The sequence below is a fragment of the Phyllobates terribilis genome, unplaced genomic scaffold (assembly GCF_046119375.1).
Source record: "Phyllobates terribilis strain yellow unplaced genomic scaffold, ASM4611937v1 Scaffold_11__3_contigs__length_659146591, whole genome shotgun sequence".
NCBI lineage: Eukaryota > Metazoa > Chordata > Amphibia > Anura > Dendrobatidae > Phyllobates > Phyllobates terribilis.
In genome coordinates this window covers 127647040-127660152 of record NW_027362771.1, presented here as the reverse complement: position 1 = coordinate 127660152, position 13113 = coordinate 127647040, and the positions used below count along the sequence as shown (strand labels likewise).

At 43.4% G+C, this 13113-nt stretch overlaps 1 protein-coding gene across 2 annotated transcripts in view; it reads right to left on the bottom strand.

Moving 5' to 3' along the window:
• The window catches only part of PPM1H (protein phosphatase, Mg2+/Mn2+ dependent 1H), a 229476-nt gene that overhangs the window by 141377 nt on the left and 74986 nt on the right, over window positions 1-13113 (bottom strand). For both annotated transcript variants that reach the window (XM_073651589.1, XM_073651590.1), the window contains exon 3: window positions 8851-9195. In XM_073651589.1, coding sequence (XP_073507690.1) covers window positions 8851-9195 — 345 coding nt within the window. The remainder of the gene's footprint in view (window positions 1-8850; window positions 9196-13113) is intronic.

The window sequence follows — 13113 nt, the reverse complement described above, 5'->3', positions numbered from 1 at the left end:
CATTTTTTTCTGCCGCAAGATGCTGGAGGCAGGGGGAAGATCCGGGGGGTGATCAGAGGATGGTGGAGGTACCGAGTGGGCTCGTGGGGCTTCATTTCATTCTCCTCTGACATGTATATCATGTCAGAGGAGAGAGAAATGATTGTAAATCGCAGGCACAATTTTTTTTTTGTGATTGCCGTTATTTGGTGAGTAACAGCGATCACTTGACAGGGGACCGTGAAAACCGGCCCTGATCATATTTTCCATGGTCTCAGCTACCCCCAGTATCGGAGACCCCGGAGAATTTCTGACTCTGGGGGGCACTACAGCCTTATTCCTCAGCTACGCATTTTCACGGCACTGAGGAATATGTACCCTTAACTGCTGCCGTGAAAATGCGTTACGGCGGTCGTTAACGGGTTAAGCTGTCATTCAGATGTCCGGTTTTCATGTACATGTTCTGTAATCAAGGACACAACATGTACCCATTATAGTCTATGGGGCAGTCCAAAAGTACCGATACAAATCTATGGGTCCGTAAAAATCACTGGCAGCACATGGATGGCATCAGTGTACAGTTTGTGTGCGGCCCGTGATTGACAGTGGAATGGATAGGAGAAGCTTTGTCATTTATTTTTCCTTATGTGAAAATCACTGAGGAAACTGTTGGTAAAAACTGAAACACTGAGGCCACTTTTTTTTTTTTGCCTTCCTCTGGATCAACATGTTAGGCTATGGGTTGAATTAGATGGACTTCGTCTTCCTTCAACCTTAAAAACTATGTTACTATGTATTCACACATTCAGTATTTGGCCATGTGCCCACGTAACGTTTTCGCGGCGTTTTTATGACCGTGAAAAAGCTTGTAAAACCGTCTGCAATGTGAATTTGGATGTGCTGTGCACATGATGCGCTAATTAGCGCGCCGAATTAGTATTGCATTACGCAGCATGACCATTTCTACCGCGATTACGCCGCAAATTCGCGGCCATTGAAACGCAGCAAACCTGCAGGTATATGTAGATTTGCTGCGTTTCAATTAAATTCAATGGCCGCGAATTTGCAGCGTAATCGCAGTGCGTGTCGTACCCAGGATGAAGAGGAGACTACAACTCCTCTTCATCCCGGCTACCACGCGGTGAAAAAAAGAAATAAGGTTAAAAATAAAAAACCTGTATATTCACCTCTCCGGCGGCCCCCGGTCTGCTCCCGGCGGTGTCCTCTCTCTTCGGCGTCCCGTGGTGTACTGTCAGGACCTGCGGTGACGTCATTTAGTCAGCTGATGGTCACGCGACCGCTGACGTCAGGGGTCAGGTGATTGTTGCGTGACCATCAGCTGACTAAATGACGTCGCTGCAGGTCCTGACAGTACACCGCGGGACGCCGAAGAGAGAGGACGCCGCCGGAGAGGTGAATATACAGGTTTTTTTATTTTTAATTATTATTATTTTTTTTTTTTTTACTATAGATGCAGCATTTAAAGCATCTAAGTTGGTCACACAATATAAATCCATGCCGGTTGCAGGCATTTATATAGTGTGATCAACTTGTCAAGCACTTTCCAAGTGATGCTCAAAATCGCTTGGAAAAGTGCTTGAAAAAAAACATGTAAAGACGCTGAAAAAACGCTTCTCTCTGGCAGAAAAAACGCAAGTAAATCCGGAGCATTTCTGCATCATGGGCACATAGCCTAATACTAACAATTCTCTTTAACACGGATAGTGAAGTTTCATCTTGTTCCTCGCAGTTCTCCGTTCACCCAGCTCCAGTGATGTCATATTGACACATCTTGGCTTTCAAGTAGCAGAAATTTAAAAAAAAAATAAAGCCCCAAACTATAAAGTCACTGAAGGGTTAACTATGCTAAATCCTGGCAAAGCAGCAGAAACTTCAGAGAACTATCACAGATACAAGGCAGTATGAGCTTTGGTACAATACTGCCACCTGCTGTCTGCCAAGAAAATGACAAGCAACATTTAATAATGCGGAATGAGCTCAAACTCTGTTCAAATTTGGGAAATTTTTAAAAACATTACAGTCACATAAAATGTCTAATCATTCCAGGATGTATAACTATAGTATTCAAATTAAAATAGCAATTCTAAACAGTCTTTGATTACCATCTTAAACATACAGACTGCGTTCAGTATTTGTGTGTTTCAGACATAGTACCAGGACGCGATGGATGGATAGAGATATGATATATATATATACATTTATTATAAAGTATATACAGTACAGACCAAAAGTTTGGACACACCTTCTCTTTTAAAGATTTTTCTGTATTTTCATGACTATGAAAATTGTACATTCACACTGAAGGCATCAAAACTATGAATTACCACATGTGGAATTATATACTTAACAAAAAAGTGTGAAACAACTGAAAATATGTCTTACATTCTAGGTTCTTCAAACTTTTGGTCTGTACTGTATATATTTATTATAAATGAATATATATTATTATAGATATATCTATAACCCCCATCCTGGTATATATTTTATTATATATAAAATTAAAATTTTATATCTTTATGTCTTTATGTTTGAAGCCAGAAATGTGGCAAAAGGTAGAAAAGTTCAAGGGGGCCAAATACTTTCACAAGGCACTGTATGTCCCTTATCCTGGGCCCTATATATTTTTAATATATGGGATATATATATATATATATATTACACCCCCGAATGGGGCCAGGATAAGGGGCATATATACACACGTGGTCAAAATTGTTGGTACCCCTCGTTTAATGAAAGAAAAACCCACAATGGTCACAGAAATAACTTGAATCTGACAAAAGTAATAAATTAAAAATCTATGAAAATGAACGGCAGACATTGCTTTTCAACCCTACTTCCACAGAATGCTAAAAAAAAAAAAAAAAAAAAAAAATCATGAAATGATGGTACTTTTAACTTTATATTTTGTTGAACAACCTTTGAGGCAATCTCTGCAATCAAACGATTCCTGTAACTGTCAATGAGACTTCTGCACCTCTCTACTGGTATTTTGGCCGACTCCTCATGAGCAAACTGCTCCAGTTGTCTCGTGTCTGAAGGTTGCCTTTTCCAGACGGCATGTTTCAGCTCTTTCCAAAGATGCTCAATAGGATTTAGGTCAGGGCTCATAGAAGGCCACTTCAGAACAGTCCAATGATTTCCTCTTAGCCATTCTTGGGTGTTTTTAGCTGTGTGTTTTGGGTCATTATCCTGTTGCAAGACCCATGACCTGCGACTGAGACCAAGCTTTCTGACACTGGGCAGCACATGTCTCTCAAGAATCCCTTGATAGTCTTGAGATTTCATTGTACCCTGCACAGATTCAAGACACCCTGTGCCAGATGCAGCAAAGCAGCCCCAGAACATAACAGAGCCTCCTCCATGTTTCACAGTAGGGACAGTGTTCTTTTCTTGATATGCTTCATTTTCCCGTCTGAACATAGAGCTGATGTGGGTTGCCAAAAACTTCCATTTTTGTCTCATCTGTCCTTCAGACTTTCTCCCAGAAGCTTTGTGTCTTGTCAACATGTAGTTTGGCAAATTCCTGTCTGGCTTTTTTATGATTTTTTTTTCAACAATGGTGTTCTCCTTGGTCGTCTCCTATGAAGTCCACTTTGGATCAAACAACCACGGATGGTGCGATCTGATGTTCCTTGAGCTTGAAGTTCACCTTTAATCTCTTTAGAAGTTATCCTGGGCTCTTTTGTTACCATTCGTATTATCCATCTCATTGATTTGTCATCAATTTTCCTCCTGCGGCCACGTCCAGGGAGGTTGGCTACAGTCCCATGGATCTTAAATGTCTGAATGATATGTGCAACTGTAGTCACAAGAACATCAAGCTGCTTGGAGATGGTCTTATAACCTTTACCTTTAACATGCTTGTCTATAATTTTCTTTCTAATCTCCTGAGACAACTCTTTCCTTTGCTTCCTCTGGTCCATGTTGAGTGTGGTACACACCATGTTACCAAACAGCACAGTGAGTATCTGTAGCCCTATATACAGACTCCCTGACTGATTACAAGATTGTAGACACCTGTGCTGTAATTAGCGGACACAACTCGATTAAACATGTCCCTTTTGTCACATTATTTTCAGGGGTACCATCATTTCTGTCCAGGCCTATTTCATGAGTTAATTTTTTTTTTAATTCTGTGGAAGCAGGGTTGAAAAGCAATGACTGACTTTCATTTGTTCATTTTCATAGATTTTAATTTATTATTACTTTTGTCAGATTCAAGTTATTTCTGTGACCATTGTGGGTTTTTCTTTCATTAAACGAGGGGTACCAATTTTGACCACGTGTGTAGCAGGATGGGGGATATATATATACACATAAGGATGGGGCCCAGGATAATGAACATATATACCAGGATGGGAGATATATATTCACACCAGGATTGGGCCTAGGATAATGGACATATATACCAGGATAGGGAATATATATAACCGGATGGGGCCCAGGATAAGGGGCATATATTATTATTATAGTGCCATTTATTCCATGGTGCTTTACATGTGAAAAGGGGTATACAGAGCAAAAACAATTACAATAATCTTGAACAAAACGTGACAGCGACTTGTACAGGAGGAGAGAGGACCCTGCCCGCGAGGGCTCACAGTCTACAAGGGATGGGTGAGGATACAGGGCTGGTCGTGGTGCGGTATGTGGTGCGTAATGTGGTGGACCTTCAGGTTCCTTTTGAAGGTTTCCACGGTCGGCGAGAGTCTGATGTGTTGGGGTAGAGAGTTTCAGAGTAGGGGGGATGCACAGGAGAAATCTTGTATGCGATTGTGGGAGGAGGAGATAAGAGGGGAGCAGAGAAGGAGATCTTGTGAAGATCGGAGGTTGCGTGCGGGTATGTATCGGGAGACTAGGTCAGAGATATATGGAGGAGACAGGTTGTGAATGGCTTCGTATGCCATGGTTAGGGTTTTGAACTGGAGTCTCTGAGCAATGGGAAGACAGTAAAGAGACTGACAGAGAGAAGAGGCCGGGGAATAGCAGGGGGACAGGTGGATTAGTCGGGCTGCAGAGTTTAGGATAGATTGGAGGGGTGCGAGAGTGTTGGAAGGGAGGCCACAGAGCAGGAGGTTGCAGTAGTCAAGGCGGGAGATGATGACGGCGTGCACTAGTGTTTTTGCAGATTCATGGTTGAGGAATGTGCGGATCAGGGAGATATTTTTAAGTTGGAATTGTCAGGAAGTGGAAAGGGCTTGGATATGTGGTTTGAAGGAGAGTTCAGGGTTACCCCAAGGCAGCGAGCTTGAGGGACTGGGGAGAGCGGACAGCCATTGACGTTGATAGATAGGTCAGTTGGAGGGATTGAATGAGATGGCAGAAAGATGATTAAATCTGTTTTGTCCATGTTAAGTTTTAGAAATCTAGTAGAGAAGAAGGATGAAATAGTGGACAGACATTGTGGGATTTTGGTTAGTTGAGAGGAGATATCGGGTCCAGAGAGGTAGATCTGTGTGTCATCAGCATAGAGGTGATAATGAAAGCCATGAGACTATGAGCTGTCCCAGGCCTAAGGTGCATATGGAGAATGGTAAGCGTCCTAGAACTGAACCTTGCGGGACACCGACAGATAGGGGGCGAGATGAGGAGGTGGTGTGTGAGTGGGAGACACTGAATGTCCGGTCTGTTAGGTATGAGGAGATCCAGGATAGGCCCAAGTCTGTGATGCCGAGAGATGAGAGAGTTTGTAGTAAGAGGGAGTGGTTCACTGTGTCGAAGGCAGATGTCAGGTCTAGGAGGAGGACAGAGTAGTGTCTCTTGGATTTGGCAGTTAGTAGGTCGTTGGTGACTTTAGTCAGTGCAGTTTCATTAGAAGGGTGCGGTCGGAAACCAGATTGTAGGCGGTCAAAGAGGGAGGCAGGAGTAGAGGTGGAAGGACAGTTCAGAATTGACGTGTTGTTCCAGTAGTTTTGAGGCATAGGGGAGAAGTGATATGGGGCGATAGCTAGTCAGAGAAGATGGGTCAAGGGAGGGCTTTTTGAGGATGGGTATGATCGAGGCATGTTTGAAGCATGAAGGTAAGAAACCAGTTGTTAGTGACAGGTTGAAGAGGTGGGCTAGGGTTGGGATGAAGATAGTGGTAAGGTTTGGGATGAGGTGGGACGGGATTGGGTCAAGTTCACAGGGGGTGAGGTGTGATTTGGAGAGTAAAGAGGAAAGTTGATCTTCCATAATGGTGGAGAAGGTGGTTTCGGAGGAGGAGGGTTGAGTAGGTGTGGGGAGGGGCTGTGGGGACTTTAGGCAAAAGCTTTGTCTGATCGTATCAATCTTCTGCTTGAAGAATGAGGCAAAGTCTTCGGCTGAAATAAAAGGAGAGGGAGGAGGAACTGGGGGACGGAGGAGAGAATTGAAGGTGTTGAATAGTTGTTTGGGGTTGTGAGACAGGGAGGATATGAGAGATGAGAAGTATGTTTGTTTTGCTGTAGTGAGTGTAAACTTGAAGGTAGTGAGGGACTGTTTGAATGCGATGAAGTGCTCATTAGAGTGGGACCTTTTCCATCTACGCTCAGCGACCCTGGAGGTCCGTCGCAGTTCTTTAGTTAGGCTGGTGTGCCAGGGTTGTCTGTTGATTGTGTGAGCTTTGGTATGTGTGAGGGGGATGACCGAATTGAGAGCTGCAGCTGTTGTGGTGTTGTATAAAGTGGCAGCAACATCTGCATCATGTAAGGACCTAATGTCTTTAAGAGGGAGAAGGGATTCAGAGAGTGAGTGTAGGTCAAGGTGTTTAAGATTTCTGCGAGGGTATGTAAGTTTGTGGAATGGGGATTGTTGCCCTGGAGAGGGTAGAGAATGTAAGTAGGTTGTGGTCAGAAAGCGGGAGAGGTGAGTTAGAGAGGTTAGATAGGGAACAGAGGCGGGTGAAGATGAGGTCCAGTGTGTGGCCGTCTTTGTGGGTGGCTGTAGAAGACCACTGTGTAAGGCCGAAGGAGGAAGTGAGGGATAGAAGCATAGAGACAGCTGGGAGGGAAGTGTCAATAGGGATGTAGAAGTCACCCATGAGGATTGTGGGGATGTCAACGGAGAGGAAATGAAGTAGCCAGGTGGTGAAGTGGTCAAAGAAGGTGGTGGTTGATCCTGGGGGACGGTATATAGCAGGATGAGGGATATATATAACAGAATGGGGCCTAGGATAATGGACATATATACCAGGATGGGGGATATATGTATACACACCAGGATGGGGCCCAGGATAAGGGGCATATATATACTAGGATGGGGCCTATGATAAGTTACATATATACCAGGATGGGGGAAATATATATACCAGGGTGTTTGTAGCTGGTCCAAATCTTGCACGGGACCCCTCTAGTTATGCCACTGTTGAGACCTAAGTAGCCATGTAGACCTAGAGCAAGTAGGGAGCACTGGTCTATGGTTATATATTACCTGGAAAACATGATTATTTGTGTATAAGGTGTATATAGCGGCATTTTCTGTGTACAATACATGACGGAGTTACCAATGCCTACAGATTGTGTATCGTAAATGAAGCTATTTTTATACACAGTGGCATTATTTATGTATATGACGTATATGGAACATATGGTGCCATCATTTATGTGCCTAAAGATGCAACTGTAGAGAAAAAAAAAAAAAGAACATAGCTTTCATGTTGCGCGTTTTGGAGAGGGTGAAAATAACACGGAGATACACACTCCTAAAAGGGCTTTGAGTATTTCTTTTTAATTAATAATTTGGTAAACGAGGAAGTGTGGGTGAGCCTTTATTCAAATGAAGTATTTTTTTCCTGCGTGTATTTTTTTTTTACATTATTCAATTACCGAGATAGTAACAGGAGTGTCTGATAGACACCGCCCCATCACTAACCTCTGGGCTTGATGTGAGCAGTTTTCACAGCTGACATCAAATACAAAATTTTACCCCATTTGCCAATGCACAAGAGTAAGTGCGAAGAGCCTGGGGGGTATCCCATGCCGTTTTTAAAAATTATTTATTTAAAATATTTAAAAAAAAATGACGTGGGGGTCCCCCCTTTTTTTGATGACCAGGCAAAATAAAGCTGAGGCCTGCAGCCTGCAGCTGTCTGCTTTACCTGCGCTTGTTAGCAAAAATAGGGGGGACTCCATGTCTTTTTTTTTTTTTTCACAATCCACATTTGTTTGCAGGGCAATTATCCTGCTCTTACACACATTTTGCTTCCCCCTAGCAGCTCCTACGAACATTTTACAGTCTGAAGTTCGGGTCTCCATTGATTTATATGTGATTCGGGTCAGGTCTGGGTCCCAAACCAAACTTTTTGTTAAAAGTCCGGCCGGACCCGAACTTCCGCAGGTCCACCCATCACTATATATGACTGCATTAATTAAAGGAAACCTGTCATGTCCCCAATCGCTATTAACCTGCAGATGTAAAGTCAATCTGGAGGTTACAATGCTATACTGCAGCTGCACTAAGAGCACAGCTACTTGGAGAAAATTAACTTTATTCTTAATGAGAGCTGCTAGCTTTCACTCATGCAGGCATGCTGAGCACCGCTACAGTCATCTCTCAGTACCAAGTGAGTGGCGGCTGTAAGGAAGCCCTGGCACTGACTGACAGATGGGCTGCATTGCAAACTGTCAAAGTGCCGGGGCATGCTTACAGCTGCTGCTTACATTGCTGTGAGTGATGACTGTAGCCGCTTCCTGCACCGCCTCCACGACTGAAAGACAACGGCTCCCAGGAGAAATAAAAGTTTATTTTCTCCCGGTAGACATGTTTTCAGAAAGGTTCCCTGTACAAATCGGTACTTCATATGCACCTGATGAAAAAGCAGTCTCTTTCAAACACTTTTTTGTTGCCATTAAAAGGTGATTTTACTGTTCCATGTTGATATATTTCCCTTACCATTTCCTTAAATGCATTTTCAAGGGCTCCAATGATGAGACACTCGTGAGGAATTTTTTTTTCCGTAAAGAATCGTGTCTGAGGTGTGCTTGGAGAGCCTGGTGTACCAGCAGCCCCACGTAACGATGCAGCCCTCGTTAGAGTCCGACTATTGGTGGATGTCGTTTCTGGATCCTCCCCTAGACATGTGGGAGGCAAAACTGCAGAGTTCTTCAGGATGTCTACAATGTCCTGTAGTTGTTCTGTGATGTGGTGATGAAGAAGCTTAGATGCCACAACTGCGGCTCCAGCTCCTGCATGTCCATCAAACAGCGCCCAGTACTGAAAGGTGATTCCATCAACCTCCTGGAGGAGAGAAAAAAAATAAGAATGAGAATATAGAATATGTTGACATTGAATGTGTTATCTAGTCTATCAAGAGAAAACCGGCAACCCTTGATGTTCCGGCTGATCCAGAGCAGATGCTCCGACGATTATTCCATGCAGACTGTCTGTGCTTCTGCGCTGGGTCAGCAGGAAATAAAAATAAGTGACCGGTTCACTTTTTTTTTTTTACTTTAATAATTGTAAAACCAAATAACGCCCTTGCAGAGACACAAAACTTATCCTTGTGTATCCACAACCAAAATGGTCCCACCTTCAGAATGCCTTAGCCACTCAACAGTTTAAGTAGTTGTTTCTGCGTTTTATTTAACGCAAGGATCACTGAGAAGAAATGTTATTTCCTCTACAACAGAACTTTGTGGACTTCTAGGTGTACCTTGTAGTCATAACCCAGCTAATAAAAAAATAAAAAATAAAACATGGTTTTCACAAGAAAAATATAGAGGTGTTCCAACACTGAAGAGGAGAACCCAAAAGCAGAGATGTTGTTGCAGGCATTAAAGGTTTTTGGGAACAAGAAAAAAAAAAATATATGATCTAGTCATCACTGTAATGAGTTTCCAAACACTCATTACCTTTTATTTTCCTTTCAGCCTGCCACCATCCTTGTAGTCGGTTTACAGCAGGGGTGGGGAATCTTTTTTCTGCCAAGGGCCATTTGGATACTTAGGCTATGTTCACACGATGCATTTTTGCTGCAGAAAAATCGGTTCTTTTTTTTTTTTTTTTTTTTGGTTTTGTTTGGTTTTTATACCTTGAGAAAGGCGCCGGTCCGGCACAGAAACACGTTGGTATAAATAAAACAAACAGTCTTGGAATCCAAAGCCTCTTCATTCCCGCAGCGCAGCCCGCCTAAAGATGCCAGCTTCCATTTTTTGCCTCTGCACAGAAAAGAAGCAGTGTTAAAAACACAGGCTTTGGTGCATTTTTGGCTGCATTTTTCAGGATCCTAAAGTTCAACTTTGCTTCTATCACAGAAGCAAGAACACAGTTCACCAATGGCAGAGCACTGAGTTTGTAGGACACTCTTTACTTTCACACTTTCGTCTGCCATTAAGTTGCTCAGGCATTGTTCAATTTCACACCTTTGTTGGCCACAAGTATAACTCAATCTGACACCTTGGTAGGCCAATGTTTACATTGTATGCATCACTAACTTAAACTGCACTAATCCAAACTGCCATCTCAGGTGACCAAGACAAGAAGGTAAATTTGGGAAAAAATCACAAAAATAAATGAGTTTTACATACTGCTGTACTTGCTTTTTTTCACTAAAGCACAGCAAAACCGGATACCTCCGTTTTTTGCAGCGTTTATTGCTTTCAATGGGTGAAAAACACTGAAGAAACGCTATAGGAAGACATGCTGCATTCTGCAATACCCAAGGTTTTGCACAAAATACTGATGACAAAAAAAACAAGCTGTGTGCATGAGATTTCTGAAATTTCAGACTTTGCTGGACTGTAAAAGGCAGGTGAAAATTTGCATAAAAAAACAAAAAAGCAACGTGTGAACATATTCTTATACCATACTTCAGGGGTCGTACAAATTGCACGCCAACTCCTCCCATGAAGTACGTCCTGACGCTGGCACTGGAGTCAGGACGTAATCTTTCATTGCATGCTCTTCAGAATGTACTGTGGTCCCCAGGAATCTGCCCAGGGGCCGGATAAAAGGTCATCGAAGGCCGTAATTGGCCACTGGGGCCTGAGGTTCCCCACCCCTGGTTTACAGACTAAACCTATTGACTGCTATCCTTGTGTTTCTAGACTACATTTCCCAGGAGGCAATGCCGTCTGGCTTCTCTGCGAGTCCTATATCTGTTGTACAGTTCACGCACTCGCATCCTCAGCACTTGCCCACTCCACCTACAAAGCACCACCCTGAGACTCCCATACAGTCTCAAGATGAATAAATTGTTGCATACACAGTTTCTCCTCTCTAACATGCATCCCAGGACACCTAGTATGCGCTATCCTAACACTCTCCCGCAGACAAAGTTACAGGTGCTCACACTGGCAGCACACCAGAGCAGTGAGTTATATAATGTAAACCTTTATTATTATAATGTTATCTACCACTCTGAAACATCCCCTCTGCCCAAAATCACTAATTGATAAGATTGCATGTTCTCTGTGGAGTCTGCATTCCCTCACTGTGAAAAGTGCCAAAAAGGTATCTAACCAAGTCCCCCATGACATGACTCTTCATAGCACATTGCAGAGCTGTTCGCCTAGTCCTGCCTCTTGCATGCAGAGTTGTGAGATTTACAGGCTTCAATCCAATCAAAGCACAGACAGGAAATCGCTGTACTCTTGAAGGACTGTAGCAGGAAGTGAGGAGCTGGAGGTCACAAGACTGCATGCCACAGCTCAGGAACACAGCAGAATTTTAACAGCAAACAAATTATGAAGTTTCTTAATCTTACATAGACATTAAAATGTTTTAAAAATCTGTGTGCCTGGAAAGCCCTTTAAAACAAATCTACATGGCACGCAGCAGTGTTCGTGTTCGCTTAACACTGGCCTGTCTCCTGGTAGAGCCTCCAGCCTCTGGACACTACGCTGACAGACACAGCAAACCTTCTTGCCACAGCTCGCATTGATGTTCCATCCTGGATGAGCTGCACTAAAAGAGCAACTTCTGTGGGTTGTAGGGTCCGTCTCATGCTACCACGAGTGTGAAAGCACAACCAACATTCAAAAGTGACCAAAACATCAGCCAGAAAGCATTGGTACTGATATGTGGTCTGTGGTCCCCACCTGCAGAAATACTCCTTTATTGATTGTGTCTTGATAATTGCCAATAATTTCCATCTATTGTCTATTCCATTTGCACAATAGCATGTGAAATTGATGGTCAATCAGTGTTGCTTCCTAAGTGGACAGTTTGATTTCACAGAAGTTTGATTTACTTGGAGTTATATTCTGCTGCTTAAGTATTCCCTCAATTTTTTTGCGCAGTGTATGTGTGTAATATTTTTTTTTATATATATATATATATATATATATATATATATATATATATATATATATATATATATATATATATATATATATATATATACACATACATACACACGGTTCAGTCAATAAGTGACACCTCCTATTTTTTTTCTCCTTTTAATTGGCAAGAAATTCAAATGCAATTACATAGGTTGAAAACCACAACCTTAACGATTAATTTGTCACTTTTCAATATAATCTCCATCCATTTCCACAGTCTTGGTCCACCGTTTAACAAGGGCATGTATTCCAGCATGGTGAAAAGAATTCTTGGGACCCACCGTGCACAAACTTTTCTGTATCCCAGTTGTCCAATAATTTTCATCACACTGCCTTTACCGAGGCAGATAATGCCACACAATTCATCTGCAGTCACCCGGCGGTCACCACGAATGTGTAATGCACACGCCCGAGCTGAGCGGCGTGTGCGTGTGATTCCACTGGACCGTGTCGGAGAGTGAATGCCTGGAGGGGCGTAACTAGGTATTCACCCGATCCGAGCAGGGTCGCACGACGGCATACGACGCCAGTGCACCAAGGAGGAACCGAGCAGAGGGACCAGGTGCTACTCCAGGACAGACCCCGGACACGGCTGTTGACCCACACAGGGGAGTACAGGAACAGACTGGTTAGGCTGGCACACAGACTGGTGGGAATAGGCAGGCACGACTGGTATGCAGGCAGGTGGGTATGCAGGCAGGGGGGTACAGGCAAGCACGGCTAGAGTGCAGACAGGAAGGCACTAGCAGGTAGGAACACAGGCGGGATAGGACCTAGTACACACTGGGACTCAGGAACAGAACCACAGATGTGGCGGACAAACACAGCAGAGTGAGGCCGCCCAGAGCGGTGAGCGAGAGCAGGGCAGGACGAG